The 18373-nt window shown below is 40.1% G+C and overlaps 1 protein-coding gene across 3 annotated transcripts in view; it reads left to right on the top strand.

Moving 5' to 3' along the window:
• CCDC6 (coiled-coil domain containing 6) overlaps window positions 1-18373 on the top strand; it is a 105792-nt gene that overhangs the window by 31603 nt on the left and 55816 nt on the right. For all 3 annotated transcript variants that reach the window (XM_045518750.2, XM_074374050.1, XM_074374051.1), the window contains exon 2: window positions 17968-18117. In XM_045518750.2, the coding sequence (XP_045374706.2) occupies window positions 17968-18117 (150 nt within the window). The remainder of the gene's footprint in view (window positions 1-17967; window positions 18118-18373) is intronic.

Raw genomic sequence — 18373 nt, 5'->3', positions numbered from 1 at the left:
GGCAGGATGGTGAGGACGGAGAAGCCCTGGGTGGGGAACAGGGATATTTGGCTCTAGTTCTCGTTTCCCTACTAACCAGCTGAATTCCCTGGCTTCGGTGTCCCCTGATGACAACAGGTTTCCTTCATGAGTATGTGATTTTTCTTAGCTGTGGTGTCATAAGGGACTCTCTCCCATTTTACAGAGGGAGAGACGTAGGCTTAGGGAAGGAGGAAGCTTGCTGAGGTTCATCAGGAGTTAATGACCGTGAAGCCAGGACCAGAGCTGAGGTCTCCCGATGGCCGGTGCGGTGTCTGTTCATCTACTTCTGGTTTGCCAGCTGGACTGCTCATCGGGCCCTCCGGCCCCACCCCTCAGAGCTGGCCTGGTGTGTTATGGGAGGGGCTGGGCATCAGTAGCTTTAACCCCCCTCCCCTTTTTAAAATGAGTATCAGGTGATGCTAATAAAATCTTGGGCTTCGTGAATCCTTTGCCTACAAGGCAGTCCCACCCAGGTGTGTGTGTGTGCGCACACCTACAAATGCTAGGTGAATATTCATTTTTACAGTCACCAAGTGCTTAGTACATACAAGGCAGTGTTCTCAGCCTTGTGGATGTTGTACAGCAGGTTAATCACTTAACAACTCCTGAGGCACTGTTAACATTTCTTGGGTGCAGTTCTGTTCACTTTCAAAATATTTACAATGGTTTAGATACATGATATTTATATATACTTTTATAAAAGCTTATTCTATTTTGTATTTTTATTAAGCAAATGCATTTTCTATATCGTTGTTAAGTCAAACTTTATTCATGCGCTCACAATACTCATGCTCTAGCCTTTTGCCTTTTTAGTTTACTATATCGTAGGGGAGCTTTTCATTTCTTACTTAGATCTGCCTCTCCTCTCATACTGATGAGTGCCCGTTTCAGGAATTGCATCAGTTAGGGTAGATGCTGCACTGCTGAAAGGGAGACCCAGAAATCTGACTTTGCAGGGAGAACTCACAGGGCTCAGTACTAGTCATCCTCGTGGCTAAGATTTATTATAGCGGAAAGCTACAACGCAAAATCAGCACAGGAAAAAGGTGCGTGGAGTGAGGTCCAGAGGAAACTGGGCACAAACTTCCAAGAGTTCTCTCCTGGTAGAGTCATTCAGGATGTACTTAATTCCCCCAGCAACAAATTGGGACAACACATGTGAGAAGGTGTGTACCAGGGGAACTCATTAGAGACCCAGCACCCAGGCGTTTCACTGGGGGCTGGCCCTGTAGGCATCCTCTGCTTAACAGGTACCAAAATCCCAGCCTCCTAAAGGAGAGCAGGTGTTCGTCACAAACCATTCTGTTCATAAAGTTTTGACACAGTGAGCCACTTTTTTCAGGAGGTGGGAACCCTCCCCAAATCTAAGTTCTCTGTCACCAGCAAAGGGCTGCCTTGTGAGCAGCCTTTCAGAGGAGAGCAGTTAGGCCTTTTACGTTAACTCTTTTGTGCATAATAAAGAGTGTGACTCTTCTCATTCTGCAATTTTTCTTTACAGACTTGAATCCCTATCCTCACTGACCTGCTTAAGGCTGACCTGTCCCGCAGTCTCTTTGACATGTCTTCCCTCATCCCCAACAGCTGCACCTTTAATCACTGTCTGAAAGAGGAGGGGACAAAAGCATGTGGAGTTAAAGTGAAATTAGCAGAGCTTGCTGTCGACACACGGAAACGATACATACTCATACACGTGATGTTTGTGCCGTCAGGAAATATATGTCGTCTCCTACCTGCACCAGCAATGGTAGCAGTAGCAACAAGTGGCTCTTTTGCAGTTCTTAAAGATTACCTGTCACTCACCTAACGCTGAGTTACTTTGTTCAGGTGAGGAAATTACAGGGTATCTCCTCCCAAAGATGAACTGCTTTGTGATGCTCAGGCACTGGGTGATAGCACAAATACTGTTGGCTTTGGTAGCAAGTTAGTGAGCTTGGCTTCTGGAGCATGATGCTGCGTCCCTTGAACCAGTGGAAGACGTTGTTCCTGGATGATGAGGTAGACCACAGGAGGACTGGGAGCTCTGGAGCCAGGTCAGGGTTTAGGTCTGAATGGTAGCCCTGATACTTAGGTACTTGGATCCCTGGGCAAGTAGCTTGACCGTTCTCAGCTCCTGTTTCCCCAGGGATGATGTGGGGCTGCAATGTGCGGATTAAATGAGGGAATGTATGGAAGAGCCTGCTACAGTGCCAGAAATACAATCAATACTTAAACATGGACTGCCATTATCATTTGTTATGGGAAGAGAGTCCATAGAGTTAAGTATTCATTTGTAAATACACACACATATATGTATATAACTATTCAGGTGTCTATATGCATATACATACACACATGTATATAATATAAAGTTTGTGTATTTGTGTAAGTTTATGCTTCTCATTATTCAGCAGGTGTCTGAGTGCTTATGTGCTGAGCTATTTCTTTTATTACTGTAGTGGATAAAATAGTTAGCTTTTTCTTCTGTGCAGCTTAATCTCATTTTTAAAAATTAAAAATTATTTTTTTGGAGTGGAAGAATTTTTTTTATATTGCTTTTTTTTCTTTTTTTAAAGAATTTTATTTTTTAGTTTTTGTGGGGTTTTTTTGGTGGGGGGAGATAATTAGGTTTATTTATTTATTATTTTTAGAGGAGGTACTGGGGATTGAACCCGGGGACCTTGTGCATGCTAAGCATGCAGTCTACCACTTGAGCTATACCTTCCCCCGCTTAATCTCATTTTAAATCCTTTGGTTCTTCCGGCTGTTTTATAGAGCCAAGATCATCCCAAGGCCAATTGCTAAATGTATGGATTAATGATGTTCCTTTCCTTTAATTGCTGGAAGAGTTATACACCCTTTCAGGGCAAGGACAGTATCTGTGGCAATCACTGCCGTGTCCACACCGCACATGCTGTGTGTGTAGGAGATGCTGTGTCATGTGTGTTGAATTAAATTTAAAAAATCTAATGTCCATAGTTTGCCTCTAGTTGTCAGCGGTTCTGGTTGGGAACTTATTATGGGGTGGGTCATAGGAGGGACACCTCTGGGAGTAGTGCTGAGGCTCGCCCTTGCCCACGTCAGCAGCAGTGGGGATATGATTAGAAATAGCGTCCCTGGTGTAGGGGAGCTTCGAGTTAGGCATCCGGCCAGTGGTGTGGCCAATATTCAATCTAGAATAATCCTCATTTGCATTCAGCTTTACCTCCAGGGTGCAATTGACTGCCAGTAAGTTTATTCTTCACTCAAAATTTTGTTCTGTTTTGTTGTTTTTAATTTCCTTCACAATTTCTCTGTCTTTGCTTGTGTTGGGGGAAGAGAGGGAGGTTTTGTCTGAATTGGCCTGCCTTCCTGTTGTGTGGGGATCACTCTCCCACAGCTCCCCCTGTTGATTCTTTGGAGTAGTGCTTGCTCACTCCTCTGCACAGGTGGCACCTGAGAAGCAACACTCATTTTCTAAGAATGTAGAGTTGTAGACATTTCATGTCCATGTTCTCCAGACCTCAGTCACTGCTCCAGCACCATGTTGGGAAACCTCGAGGTGTCTGGGGATAGGGAGAGGTACAGAGGGTGTGGCACGCATGCTGGTCTTGTGAAAAAAAAAAATGACAGAGACCTCAGTTTTAAGAACATGTCTTGCAAGAGCAATAGATAACAACCCCTACAGTTTGTGAGCCAAAGTAAACCATAGAGATTCATCAATATGAAGAACATGGATATAAATTAATTAGTGATGTGAATCAAACATCACAGATGTGGTCCTTTCTACTTTTGTGTTTCTGTCTATATCTCTTTATCTGTCAGGTTTGTGACCCCTGTTCTCACAGATGTGTATGGCTTGAGACTGTTAGGCACAGACATTTTTTTTGGTCTGATCTCTTTTTTATATATTGCGTATAGACCTGAGATTACCCATCATAATCCTGCAGGATCAGTTCCTGTGTTAATAATTGGGAAAATGGTTTGTGACTTCACTGTGAGACTGCATTCTCTAGTACTGTCAACAAGTTAAGAGGAAATGAGTTTAGCAGTACATTATTTTGTTGTAAGATTACAAAGGAAAAAGCTTCTGACTGTGCTTAATTTGGTCATTACCAATGTAGGTAGTCCTCTCAGTTACATCTGACTTCACGTACGAGCCAAATTCTAGAGCTGCTCCTCTCCCACGCTGATCAGTTATGGAAAAACCTCAAGAGATTTTAGGAAATCTGTGTCTTCAAAAGAAGGGAAGAAGCTTTGAAAAGGGGAAGTATCCTGGTTGAGTGTGGTCCGTTGAAAATCAGCAGCACGGTATTTCACTGCTCCTCCCATTAAGAGAAGGAATCTATTTGAATCCATTTCCTACCCTTTGGTCTGGGATCATCTAGCTCAGCTCCACCTCCAGCCTCATGAGTTAGCTCAAAGAAACCAACCAAGGAACCACCCATCAACCCATAGAATAATGACAAGTAATACCTATGTTTTGGGATAGTTTTTACATAGTAGTAGATAACTGATGGAATGAACTTGTTCTGGATGAAAATACTCAGGCAGGGATCCTGTTATGCCCTCCTGTCCTCTTAAAAAAAGAAAAATTAGGGTTAGGAAGAAGGTCTTTCACATTTTAGTATAAATTAGATCAGTCTGATTGCTTTCTTCTTAGTCACCTGCTGAAAGGGCTGCCAGGTGCTCACAGCTTTGTTCTGTGATGGAAGGAAGGAAGGTGGCTGATTTGGGGGCATGATTCATTTGGGGGAAAGGATTGTTTGGGAGTTACACTGGAGTAGGGACTTCAGCAGTTTGAGTATACTACGGAGCTGGTAAGTGTTTCAGTAAGAGATAAAGAATTTTGAGAGGAAAAAATGAAAAAATACCAAAGAAACCCATTCAAGGCACCATACTTAAAGAGGGCAAAAAATCTTCCTTTATTCTACTTATTTCATATGGGATCTCTTTGCTTTTAGAACTCAGATTCTGACTACCTCTTTTTTGTTACATCATGGCATGAATGTGTTTTTGAAAGCTGGCTTTGGGAATTGAACCACAATTTATGTTGTTGGAATATAAAATGTTAACTTGTAAATTAGAGCATTTATAACTTCAGAGCACTGGTAAGTTGGGGCCTGCCTAACCATGGTAGAGCTAGAGCTGATATTTGAAGAATAGGCCAGCTGTTTTTCTGAATTTATCAAAATGACAAATATTAGACTTGTCTAATAATTACTTTTCAAGTCACGGAACTGTTACAGTGATGTAAATTTAGGGCTTTTTCATATTTTATTATGTTTTAGATTTGTTTCTATGTCTTTTTCTGTTTCATTTCTGTCTAAGGCCATTTAACATTTTTACATTCCACCGATATTTCTGATATAAATGAAAAACATACCTGCTGGAAGGCTTTTTAAAAACCGACTTTGTTAATATATAATTTATATACTGCAAAGGTCATCCATCTAAAGTGTACAATTCGCTGGTTTTTAGTATGTTTTCAGAGTTGTACAATCATTACTGTAATCTCATTGTAGAACATTTTCATCACCACAGAGGAAACTTTGCACCCATTGGCAGTTACTTCCCATTCTGCCCTTGTACCTGCCTACCCCAGCCCCAAGCCTATGAAGCCACATATCCGTCTGTCTCTATAAATTTGCCTGTTCTGGACATTTCATATAAATGGGACCATATAGTGTGGTCTTTTGTGTCGGGCTTCTATCAATTACCATAATGTTTTTGAGGTTTATCCATGTTTTAGCATGTAGCATACTAAGAAGGATAATGATTTATCCATCATGGAGATAATAACCATTGCTTAACATTGTTATTGTATAATATTTTATTCAAGCAAAAGTGATAAATGGACCATGTAACACATGTAAGTCATACAGTATGACAAAGTGAACATCTGAATTCCCACCACTCAAGAGTAAGAATGGTACTGAGACCATTGCATCTACCCAGGAATTCCTTTCCTATCCTGTTCCCTCACCTCTTATCTCACAAATGTATCCCTACACAGTACATCATTTATTTTGCTTGTTTTTTTAGTCAAATAAAAATAAATGTGTATTTCTGCAGTTTCTTTTTTCCCCTGACTCAATATTATATTTCTTAGATTCCTTTGTGTTGTGTTTAGCTGTATGTCTTTTGTTTATTTGTGGGGGGGAGGTAATTAGGTTTATTTTTTTGTTTAAATGGAGGTAGTGAGGATTGAACCCAAGGACCTCGTACATGCTAGGCACGCACTCTACCACTGAGCTACACCCTCCCCGCCTTAGCTGTATGTACTTCTTTGATTTCACTGCTTTTTTTTTTTTTTTTTTTTTTTTTTTTGTGAACGCAGTCCCCTACTACCACAAATTATGCAGTTGAGTTTCCCACATTGGGGGAAATTGCAGGGGTCAGCACATCTGGAGTGCAATGGATTGATTTCATTGCTTTTTTCGTTTTCTGTGTGAAAGTACTATTTCTCTTAATAGATACTTGGAGTACTTCTAGTATTTTACTTACTAAGAATGAGAATACAATGAATATTTTTGAACTGCCTCCTTCTGCTCACAGAAGGTTTTCTCTAGGGCATATTCCTAGCAGTAGAATTGGTACACAGTAGATTATAAGAATATTTAATTTTTCAAAATACCGTGCCAGTTCACACTTCCATCTGCATTAAGTGAGAATTCTCAGTGATCCACATCCTTATGAACACTTGATATTCTCAGACTTCTCAATTTTTGCTAGTCTAGCCGGGGTATAGATAATGGTGATCTTAATTTGTACCTTTTTGATTACTTATGAGGTTGTTTATGCAAGTTTTTGAATTGCCATTCAAATTTTTATTTTTCTAAACTTCCTTCTCATGTCATTTTTCTATTAGAGGCTGTATTTTTCCCGTAGTAGTTGTTTGTATATTCCGGTTACTCTTCATCTGTTTGTTACATGTACTGCAGGTCCCCTTCAAATTGAGCACTGCCTTTTACTCCTTTTTTGTGAAGTTCTTTTCTCTGGCTGCCTTCAAGATTTTCTTCTTCTCTTTAGTCTTTCAGCAGTTCGTGATTATTAGGCGTACGTGTCTGTTTTCTGTTGTTTTGTACTTACCCTGATGGGGGTTCTCTGAGCTCCTTGGATTTATGGTTTGTTGTCTTTCATTAATTTTGGAAAATTCTTTGCCGATATCTTTGAAAATAATTCTGTCTGTTTCTCTTTTCTTTTGAGACTTTATTTACACTATTAATTAGACTCTTTGAAATTGTTCTCTGGATTGTCTGCCTGCTTTCCCCTTCCATTCTTTTTTTTTCCCCTTCAACTTTTATTTCACTTTGGATAATTTCTGTTGACTTATTTTTAATGAATCTTCCCTAAGCCATGCCAAGTTTACTGATGATCCCACTGAAGGGGGATTCTTAATTCTAATACCCTGTTTTTAAAATTCCCGGCATTTCCGTATTACTCATCTGGCTACTGTCTCCATGTATTCAAGTGTGTTGCCCATCTTTTCCTTGAAATCCTTTAAGCATTTTAATCATAGTTACTTAAAAATATTTGTATGATAATCCTACATCTAGGTTATCTCTTGAGTCTATTCTGTTGATCACTTTGTCTTTTGAATAATAGACTTTTCTGTTTGTACAGTTTTATGATTTTGTAATTTTTGATCAACTAGAGAAATTGTATGTGGAAGATTGATAAATAGTGTTTCAGCTCAGAAATGAGCATGTCTCTTCTTCTGTTAAGCTGTTAGTGTAGGATTGAGTCAATCTAATCAGTAGTGGACCTGGGTTTTGTTGTTAGTTTCTGTGGTCACCATACCACAGGCTTTAAATTCCTGCAGTGGTGGGCTGCTGCTGCCTGACCTTAGAGTTGGGTCTGTGGTGCCTCACTGTGCTCAGTGTTCTTGCTCCACTGTCTCAGGTGCTTGAATATGTAGTGTTTGAATGACCCTCATGCCTCTACCCCTTCTTAAGTAGCCGGCTGTGGGTAGTTTCTCGTTTCCAGGCTCCTCATAGTGGAAAGGGGTGGTTCTCAGTGTCTGGTCTAGTGTCAGGTAGTTTGCTTTGCTTTGTGTGCCTGGGCTGGGCAGATATGCTGTCTTCTCAGCGTTCTTCCTCTGCAGCCAAACTCTGACTTTAAGCTGCTGCGGGTGCTGGGCAGGGGGAGTTTCTTCCCTTCCCCAGAGGTGGTGGCTCTTTGCCCCTGTCCTGGGGAGGAGGGTTCCCCCTCCCTGCTCCACATGCACATAGGCTTTGCTTCTCCCTCCTCCTGAAGCTGGATCTCTTTGCCTGGGTCCTGGGGACTAGAGGGTTTGCAGTCTCTCCCAGAGTGGCTTCAGGCTCTCCCTTTTTTTTCCAATTGAGATCTAATTCACATACGGTAACATTCATCTTTTCCGTAACAGTTACCCCTTAAAAATGTACAGTTCAGTAGTTTTTAGTAGAATTATGCAACCATCACCACTGTTTAATTGCAGAACATTTTCATCACCCCAAAAAGAAATGCCAAACCCTCCAGTGGTCACTGCTCATTTTCTCCCACCTTCAGCCCAAGTCACTCTAATCTGCTTTCTGCCCCTTTGGATTTGCCTCTTCTGGAAATTTAGTAAAAATGGAATCATATAATATGTGGCCTTGTTTGTCTGGTTTCTTTTACTTAGCGTGAAGTTTTCAAGATTCATCCATGTTGTAGTTTCAGGTACTTAATTCTTATGGCCACATTTTGCCTAACTATTCATCAATTGATGGACATTTAGGTTGTTTCCTTTTCCTTTTTTTTTTTTTTTTGCTATTATAAATAATGCTTCTGTGAAAACTTGTATAAGTTTTTGCAAGAAAATAGGTCTTCAGTATTCTTGGATATATACCTAGGAGTGGAATTAAGTCATACAGTAACTCTCGGTTTACTTTTGAGAAATTGCCAGACGGTTTTGCAAAGTGGTTTCAGCATTTTACATTCTCAGCAGCAGTGTATGAGGTAATAGCTGTAGTTTTATACTAAGTTTTTATCTGTGGTAGGGCAAGTTTCTGCCTGATAGTCTTTTTCAGGAATCTTGCTTCTTTTTGGCCTTTGTACTTTCATGTGAATTTTAGAATCAGCTTGTTTAGTTTCTCCAAAAGCCCTGTTGATATTTTGATTAAATTACATTGAATTTATGGACTGTTTGAGGAAGAACTGACATCTTTACAGTAGTAAATTTTGTATATCTGTTCACGTATTTTCATTTATTATTAAGTATATTTCAGTCAAAACTTACTTTCTTCATATACATCCTTGACTTTTGATTAAATTTATTCTTAGATGCCTTAAATTTTTTGTGGCTGGTATAGATGGAATGCTGTGGTCTTTGTCTTTTTTCCTAATTATTTGGTTTTTTGATACAGCGTTACAGTTTTTAAATCATGCAGCTGATAATACCAGCTTGTTTCTTCCTTGCCAGTCTTTATACTGCTTATTTATATATATTTTTTTTCCTGTGCTGGCTAGAAATTCCTAAAAATGTATTTCATCTTAAAGCCTATTTAAGATGGATATTAGTATAACTACCCTCTCCTGTGGGGGAGAAGTTTGCTGTGTGGTGTATCGTTTTGGGGTTTTTTTTACTTCTTTATTTTCAACCCTTTTATCCATTTGTTTTAGGTATCGCTTGTTTTCTTCCCCTTCTATATCTCACAATCTGGTTAGTCTACTTGTGTTTGTTTATTGTGATTACCGATTTATTTTTCTTATTTCTGCCACCTTTTTCTTCTTTTTTCTACCTTTTTAAACTAAATTATTCTTCTGCTGCTTTAGAAGTCCTTCATTTCTATTCTTTGACTAGTTATCCTTGAAGTTTTACCTTGCAAATTTAAAGCTAGTATGTTAGATCTTTTCTTGAAAAAAATGTAAGGACCTTAAAATATTTTAATTCTCATCATTCCCCTTGACTTACACTGCTGTTGTTTGGTATTTTATTCTAACCTCACAGATTAGATTTTATCTGTGTTAGATCTTCCTACGTTTTTCCCATTTTCTTTGCTCACCACTCCTTTGTGTACTGTAGACCTGTCTTCTGGGATAAGTCCGTCCTGTAGAAGCCCTCTTAGTGTAGGTTTGTGGGCGGTCAGCTCTTTCAGTCTGGGTGCATATTGGAAATGTGGGTTTTGTATCTTTCTTGAAAGGCAGGTTTTCTTGATATCCTAGTACCTGTACTTTGCCAGTTGTTTTCCCTTAGCATTTTGAGAATATTTCACTGTCTCCTTTCCTTCTTTTCTTTTTTTTTTAAATTGAGGTATAGTCAGTTTACAATATGTCAATTTCTGTTGTACAGCATAATGTTTCAGTCATACATATACATACACATATTCTTTTTCATTATAGGTTACTGTAAGATATTGGATGTAGTTTCATGTGCTATACAGAAGAAACTTGTTTATCTATTTGATATATAGTAGTTAGTATCTGCAAATCTCAAACTCTCAATTTATCCCCTCCCACTCCCTTTCCCTCAGGTAACCATAAGTTTGTTTACTATGTCTATGAGTCTCTTTTTATAGTTTTGTAAATAAGTTCATTTATGTATTTTTTTTTAATTCCACATATGAGTGATATAATATGATATTTTTCTTTCTTTTTCTGGCTTACTTCACTAGAATGATGATCTCCAGATTCATCCATGTTGCTGCAAATGGCATTATTTTGTTCTTTTTTATGGCTGAATAGTGTTCCATTCTATAAATGTACCACAACTTCTTTATCCAGTCATCTGTCATTGGACATTTAGGTTGTTTTCATGTCTTGGCTATTGTGAATAGTGCTGCTATGAATTCTGGGGTTGCATATATCTTTTTGAATTTGAGTTCCTTCTGAATATATGCCCAGGAATGGGATTGCTGGGTCATATGGTAAGTCTGTTTTTAGTTTTTTTAGGAATCTCCATATTGTTTTCCATAATAGATGCACCAAACTACATCCTAACCAACAGTGTAGGAGGGTTCCCTTTTCTCCACAGCCTTTCCAGCATTTATTGTTTAAAGATTTTTCACTGATGGCCATTCTGATGGGTGTGAGGTGATACCTCATTGTAGTTTTGACTTGCATTTCTCTGATAATTAGTGATGTTGAACATCTTTTCATGTGCCTGTTGGCCATTTGTATGTTTTCATTGGAGAATTGCTTTCTTAGGTCTTCTGCCCATTTTTGGATTGGGTTCCTTTCCCTCTTGACGTTTAGAAGTGATTGTTAGTTGCTTGTTTCTTAGTAGACCATCTTTTAGTCTTTTCTTTTAGGATTTTAAAAAGATTTTTGTCTTAATGTTGTACAGTTGGATTGAAATGTGTCTAGGCACAGATATCCTTCCCTCCACTCCCTGCCCCCCAGCAATTCTTTGCTTCCTGTACCTATAGATTCAAGTCTTTCATTAGTTATATGATATTCTCAGATTGTATGTTTGTAGAGTTAAAGCCATCATCTCTTCAAATATTCTCCCTCTCTTTTTTTTCTCCTTACTATTCATCCTAGTCTTTTGTTAGATGTGTGTTAAATCTTTTCATTTTCCTTCCTGTATCTATGTCTTGCACATTTTCCATCTTGCTTCTTTGTGCTACATTTTGGTTTAATTCTTAGATCTTTCAGCCTTTCCTTTGCTTGGTTAGCTATGTCGAATTTGCTGTTGAAATACAGAATGTGAGATGAATTTCAACATTTATTTCAAGTTCATTTTTCTTTTTTAAACCTGCCTGATCTGTTTGTTAGTCTCTTGCTACTCATTCACTGTATTTTGTCTTTGTAATGTTTTAGGAAAAATTATTTCATAGTTTATGAGAATTTGAATGTCTGAAGCCTTTGCTTATTGTCAGGATAAAGCAGTGAGTGTCTGTGTGTGGAGTTATGAACAGATAGTTTCTGTTAATTTATTCATAGTGGTTTGTGTCCTTCATGTGTGGTTTTTATTTGGGAGTTCAGTGTGGGGCCCTTCCACCTTCATCTTTCCTGTTTCACTCAACTGTTTGTTGCTAGATTTCTTTTCATGACAGTACATACACAAACCATATTTAAAAAAAAAAAATGGTTCCAGTGTATTTTTTTCCTATGGATGTGCCATAATTCTGTTCATTTCTCCTTTTAGCCAAGTGAAGCAAGATTCCATAAGATTTCAATGTTTTCTCATGAATCATCCTGTACATGCCCCTTCCCCAAGCTTTTTAATAAATACCTCTTGAGTTCTTACTCATGCAAGGTACTGTGATAAACTCTTTATGTGAATAATTATGTGAATTTTTCTTTGTAGCCAACCCAGAGGGTGGTGCCATTATTTTCACTTTACAGAGGAGAAAGCAGTGGCCCAGAGAGGTCATCTGACTCCCCTGGGGTCACACAGCTGGAGGTGGGAATGGGCACCTTGTAAACCAGAGGACTCCAGAGTCTGATGGTGTATATGAACCTCCCCTCCAAGCCAGTGCTTTCAGAATTTGGCCTGTGGACTGGTACTCTGTTACCGGCCCTAGGGGAGATAAATTCTTAATCCATCATCCCGCATAAACATTTAGCAACTTGTCCAGCAATTTCTCATTGCTCTGTATCCAAGCAAGTGACCAGCACATTTATCTTCTTGAACTGCGTGTGGACCAGTATGGGTGTTGTTGAATTCACATGGCGAGGTATGTACGTGGAGCTGCGTCCTGCTCAGGTCTACTGGGACGTGCCCAGAGGGATGTGGTGTCCACTGCAGACGTGTGGTGAGGACTGGCTTTCACTAAAGCTGGTTTGAGAGGCACTGCAGCTTGATAAAACTTGGTAACCATTAGGATTCTTTTTAACACCAAGGCTCTGTGAGCTCTTCTTGTCCTGAAAATCACTCTTTGTTGCTGTTTTTCCTCTTGTCCGGCAGTCCTGTAACAATGGCCTAAGCATAGTATCTGGGGCAGAATGGCACAGTTGGGAGGGCTCATAATGATTCTGCTCTGATCCCTGTGTATTTAGTGATTGGCTGGCAATACTGGATTGAAATAAATAAGTGCTTTCATCTATCAGCTGTTAATTGCTTTTACAGCGAGCTGGTGTGCAGTGTGTGGAGGAAGCAGAAAATAACATAATGCTTCCACAGACTAAATAGAGAGTCTTTCTCAGGCATGTAATTGAAATCAGCTCCCTAGTTCTTCTAATAGAAGAAACATAAGTATGAGCTTTGGGCCTGACGTATGCATCTCCTGCCACCCACCCCTGCAGTGCTGGCCCTTAGAATGGGAGGCAGTGCAGGGCCACTGCAGGATAGTGGTTTGCGTTGGTAAACCCACTGGTATGACTGATATTTGAGTGAGGCCTCTGACAGGTGCAGCCATCAGTCACCTGTTCTGCCGAGCGCTGAACCTCTCCCAGAACCGTTGACGTGGGCGGTGGTGCACCTAATAGATGACAGTGGAGAGAGAACAGGGTGTTACTCAGTTGCCTTGCTTTGTGTTGAATGGTTTCTGCTATCCTAACAATTTGATTTCAGATCCTATTTCAAACTGAGATGTTCAGATCGTTAAAATTTGGATTGTAAGTGACTTGGCAACAGAATGGTAAATTTAAATAATTAGAACAACACATTTAAATAGATTCATAAATCTAAAGAATATAAATAATCAAAATAATAAAAAGAGCCTGTCTGGATTCTTAGGCGTTAGAGCTTCAGGGTATGTTAGTATTAGGATTTTTTGTTATTAAAGCAAGCCAGCATTCAACTTAAATTTTTTTCCTTTTTTAAACAAATGCAAATGTGTTATCTTGGTAGGCATTTGAACTTCCTCTTGATTCTGTCCTTTACTGTTGGCTGCTTCCAGATAGATACTGCCTGTATTTCTTGCTTTGGAAAACTGTCCTTTATCTTACTCTTGACAGATCATGAGTTGCATCATCTTACATAATTTTGGTTTTGGCACTTGGATTTTCTCGTCAGCAGTGAGTGCTGTTGTTGTGAGTTTTTGAATTCTACTTTCTGTACTAACCCTTGATCTCCAAAACATGACTGATAAAGAACAGAAGCACTAAGTAATCACATTTGAATCTCCTATCAGGTTTGTGCCCTTGTCAGAATAGCAGTGGGTCAGAACAAACTGTGATTTCCTTATTAGCAGAAGATTGTACTCACCTGCAGTATGTTTGCCTAGACATGTGGTGACTCCGGAGAAACTAATTTTTTCTAAGGACGTGTGTACGTGTGTGTGTGTGTGTGTGTGTGTGTGTGTATTTTTCCCAGAGGACTTAGTCAGTTGCTCCTGTTTCTCCCCTACACCTCCCTTTCTCTTTTTGTTTCCTTTTTTTTTTAATTGGACTTTTGTAGGATGGGGAAAGAATGATGAAGACTTCCTTTGTGCTCTAGTCCTCACATCAGCAGTCGTCACCAGCAGTGGTCACTGCTGGGTGAGGGAAAAAAGAGCAGACACTGATAAATGAATAAGGTGATTTCAAAATTCACTCTATTTCTGAACATAGCAGTGAGAACCATATTGAACAGGAAAATATAGTCACAGATTTTTTTTTATCTCCCCCAGATTTCCATCTTCAAAGCTACAAACGTAGGCAGAACAAAGAGATCCCAATTTTTGGGTTCATACTTCCTTTTGAGAGTTTATTGAGTTATAAGCAAACTTTAATTAATTAATTTAGCCTTGGAAACAGTTTTATTTTTGAATTTGGGTGTGTTTCAGTATGCTGAGATTTTCAATCATTTCAGATTAAAAAAGGAGAAATATATTGATAAAACTGAGATTTCATAAGTCAGGCTGTCTTATCTCTGCACTGTCCAACTGTCCGACCCCTAGTGCCTTGCAAATGACTCTGGGGGCTGTCTATTTGCTCCCAGGCCCCTGTCTACCTAACCCTTGCTTCTTTGGAGCAAATACATTGGAAAGGTAATTTGTTTTATGGCCTGTTTTGAAATGAGGGGAAGAAAAAGCCAGGATTTAAGATGAAGATGAAGAAGATTATGTGCAAAGAATGGGGAGGAAGCTGCAGGGAGAAATCGGAACAGTTGCTTGGTGCTTGCTGGGGTGCCTGGCTCAGACTCTGATGACCTTGCCTCCCTGTGCGTGTCAGTAACACTAGATCTGAATTTTTTTGAACAGTTTTCTCTGTGGTTGTATTGGATACAGCACCTTGCCTTTTGTTCTCATTTATGTGTTAATTCCTAAAAGCTCTGTGGCCAGTTGGAAAAAGAGTGTGCTAGGGTTTTATGTTTTGGGGACCTGGGATCTCCCCCTCCAGTTGGATAGTTTTTCTCTAGGTGTTCAGATGCTGTGGGAGGTAGAGTAACAGTCCCCTCGGAGAAGTGGCCAAAACTCTGCTAAGGGAGGCCTTTCGCACAATCTGTGTTGGGCCTGGGTAACCCCTCGTTAAGTTAGACAGGCTTTACTCAGCTTCCCTGGAACAGTTTCTCATGTTATTCATGGGTCTTGAGAGTGACATTTTCTATTCGTGGGCTTTGCCTAGAAATAAGTGGCTGTTCTAAAATGGTGAATAATTTGTTTGCTAGGCCTGGCCTCTCACGACTGTCACTGACTTTGGAAGGCACTTTTAGAGCAGATCTAGTTCTAACATCTCCCTCCCCCAATCCTTTTTAAGTTTGCTACTTTGCCTGGGAAGAATTGGACATGTGCTCTGTGAAACGCAGACCCTGCTAATTATCAGGGTTTTTTCCCCCCTCTTAATTGATTTACAATTCACATACCATAAAATTCACCCTTTTAAACTACAGTTCAGTGGTTTTTAGTGTGTTCACCAGGTTATGTAAACTGTTAACACTAATTCTACAACATATTCGTCACCTCCAAAAGAAACCCTGTACTCATAAGCAGTCACTCCCCATTTACCCACCTCCACTGCCAGCTCCTGGCAACCACTAATCAATTTCTCATTCAAACTTCTGTTTTATATTCCACTGAAATCTGTTGTCCCTGTAAATTAATGGTTAGATGAAATGTTGCAGGGGCAGAGGGGTGGAAGCTACGTAGATCAGCTCTTAGGGGCTGGCCTCTTACATTCAGCTTCTCACTTCTAGGCCCCAAAGGGGAAGGCGGTCTGCTGAGCCTGGAGTCTGTCACTGTTGGTGGGAAACTGACCAGTCATCTACAGTAGGGAAGGTCTGGTAAGGGCAAGGAGTTGAGTCTGACCAGATAATGAAACGAGTTGATGGCAGACACCCTTTTGAATTCCATGTGCAGTCACCTTCCAAGACATTACAGTTCCTCACCACCTTGTTGTTCTATAGCTTTTAGAATAATCAGAATTCAAATCATACAGAACTTTGTCAGTCAAAACCAGAAAAACAGGTAGCTCAAACAGATTGCGGGCCTGGATATATGCGTCAAATATGCTTTAAATAAATGCTTTGGATTCCTGCCTGTTGTGCTGGTAGGAGATCGCAAAGTATGCAAGTTTTGAAACCACGTGGGGGTTAATTTAAAGGGAGGGGAAGTGCCAGTCCTCAGCAGTGTTCACCTTGGCCATCAAGGAAAGGATACGACCTTGAGCAGTACTGGTGAATTACAGGGTGTGTAAGGGAGCCCCAGGGAACCAGGGCCTGCTTACCCGTGCTCTTGGATGCTAATAAAACCTTATTAGCTGAGTGATGTTTTCTTTGTTGCTCAACTCTCCCAGCCTGTCCCAAATGGTGTCTTAAAGAACTGGAGTGCCAGACCTCCTTCCAAAATTTCCACTTTCTCAATCACTCTGTTTTTCATTCTAAGTACTACATGTGGCTCTCGTTTGTAGATTTGCTTGGCAGGCAGTTCCAGGCCCTGGCGTACTTCCTGTAGGCGGCTGTGATGGAGGACAGGGAGAATGGACTCCCCAGAAACCACGGCTCTAGGGTGTGGGTGTTCGGGAAGCAGGGACATACGCACAGAAATCTAAGCCACCCGCGCTGGGAGTGGTTGTTCCTGTACAATAAAAGGCCGTGATTGTTGAGGGGAGGTACCCTTTTGTCTCCTGCCCCCTGGCTCTTGTATAGATGACAGGTGCTGGAAGCTTGGAATTGGTGCAGCTCTCCCTCCTCCGAAGTGGTAGTTTCCCGTTCAGGAATGCATAGTTTGGGATGAGTGCATCAAAACGTCGCAGTTGAAAAAGTGCTTTGAATAGAGTTGGGTCCATTTGAAACAGTACCCTCTTTCTGAAAAGATTAATTTCCCTCAAGGATGGTTAGGTTTTTCTATTTATTCTGCTAAAACATAGGTGAGGGGAGGGATCTAGAGAAGAATACTTTCTTCTCCCTTGAATTATATCTGACCCCCTCTTCTGTTTTTAATATTCAGTAGTGCCTGTCCTTTCCCTCACCTCCAAAAAATTCCTAGTAGGGAAATAAATAAGTGGAAAATGAAACTTCTCTCATCCACCCTTCCCCTTCACCCCATGGATTCTCGCTGCTCTGCATTAACTACTTTTTAGGCATTTGCTATATTCCCTTCCAGTAACTATTCAATAAACGTGTAAATTAATCTATCTGTATATCTGTATTGCTTTTTAAATTGCATATCCAAACCCTTTCAGTAACAGCTTAAGGAAGTGACATGATTGTACTTCTAAGCAAGCTAAACGTCTCTGCTTCAGTAAAAAATGTTGCCTAGATATTTTCACTATAAACCTTTGAGGTGTGGAGACTTGCAGAGTGTTATCATGAACTGATGCACATACCCCAGAATTGGACCTGCCTGCCACCTGCGAAGGAGCTTCCTGTATTCTGGTGATTGGTTTAGGATTGGTTGTAAAAATTGCAAATCTGTCTTTGTTAATTTCCTCGGAATATCACTTTAAGAAGAGGGGCCATGTACAGTACAGGGTGTCCCTTTGGGGTGACAGATTGGCTTTTATGGTTGCTGCTGAATTCTTCTGTTTTGTCCTTCTTGGGGGGTCTATTGGTTCACAGTCAAAAGTAGAGCTTTAATGAAAATGGGCACCCTCTCTGGAAATAAGAACTATTATTTCAACTAGTGAATTCCTGCTTCCTTAACATATTTTTTTTCTCTTTTAATTTTTTAAAAATTTTAACAGCAAGCCAGGGCTGAACAGGAAGAAGAATTCATCAGTAACACTTTATTCAAGAAAATCCAGGCTTTACAGAAGGAGAAAGAAACCCTTGCTGTCAACTATGAGAAGGAAGAGGAGTTTCTCACTAATGAGCTCTCCAGAAAACTGATGCAGGTAAATTACCTTTTCTCCCCACTCCTTTTGCCCGTTTTCCTCTCAAGGTAAAAATAACTTTGATAAAGCATTTGGCTTGAAACATTTGCTGCTGAGGTTGTAGGTGAAATTCTTGGGAGATTAAAAATACTGAGTAAAGGTGGCAGCAGCGTAATACTCAAGACTATGTTCCTAGCTCATCTGCTTAGGTAAGGTAAGATTTTTCATACCTTGACTTTTCAAAAAATTTCTGATGAGCTTAAGGCCTTAGCACAGG

Source organism: Camelus bactrianus, chromosome 11 (assembly GCF_048773025.1).
Source record: "Camelus bactrianus isolate YW-2024 breed Bactrian camel chromosome 11, ASM4877302v1, whole genome shotgun sequence".
NCBI lineage: Eukaryota > Metazoa > Chordata > Mammalia > Artiodactyla > Camelidae > Camelus > Camelus bactrianus.
Note: the sequence above shows the minus strand (reverse complement) of the source record. Positions and strands in the feature narration are given on the sequence as shown.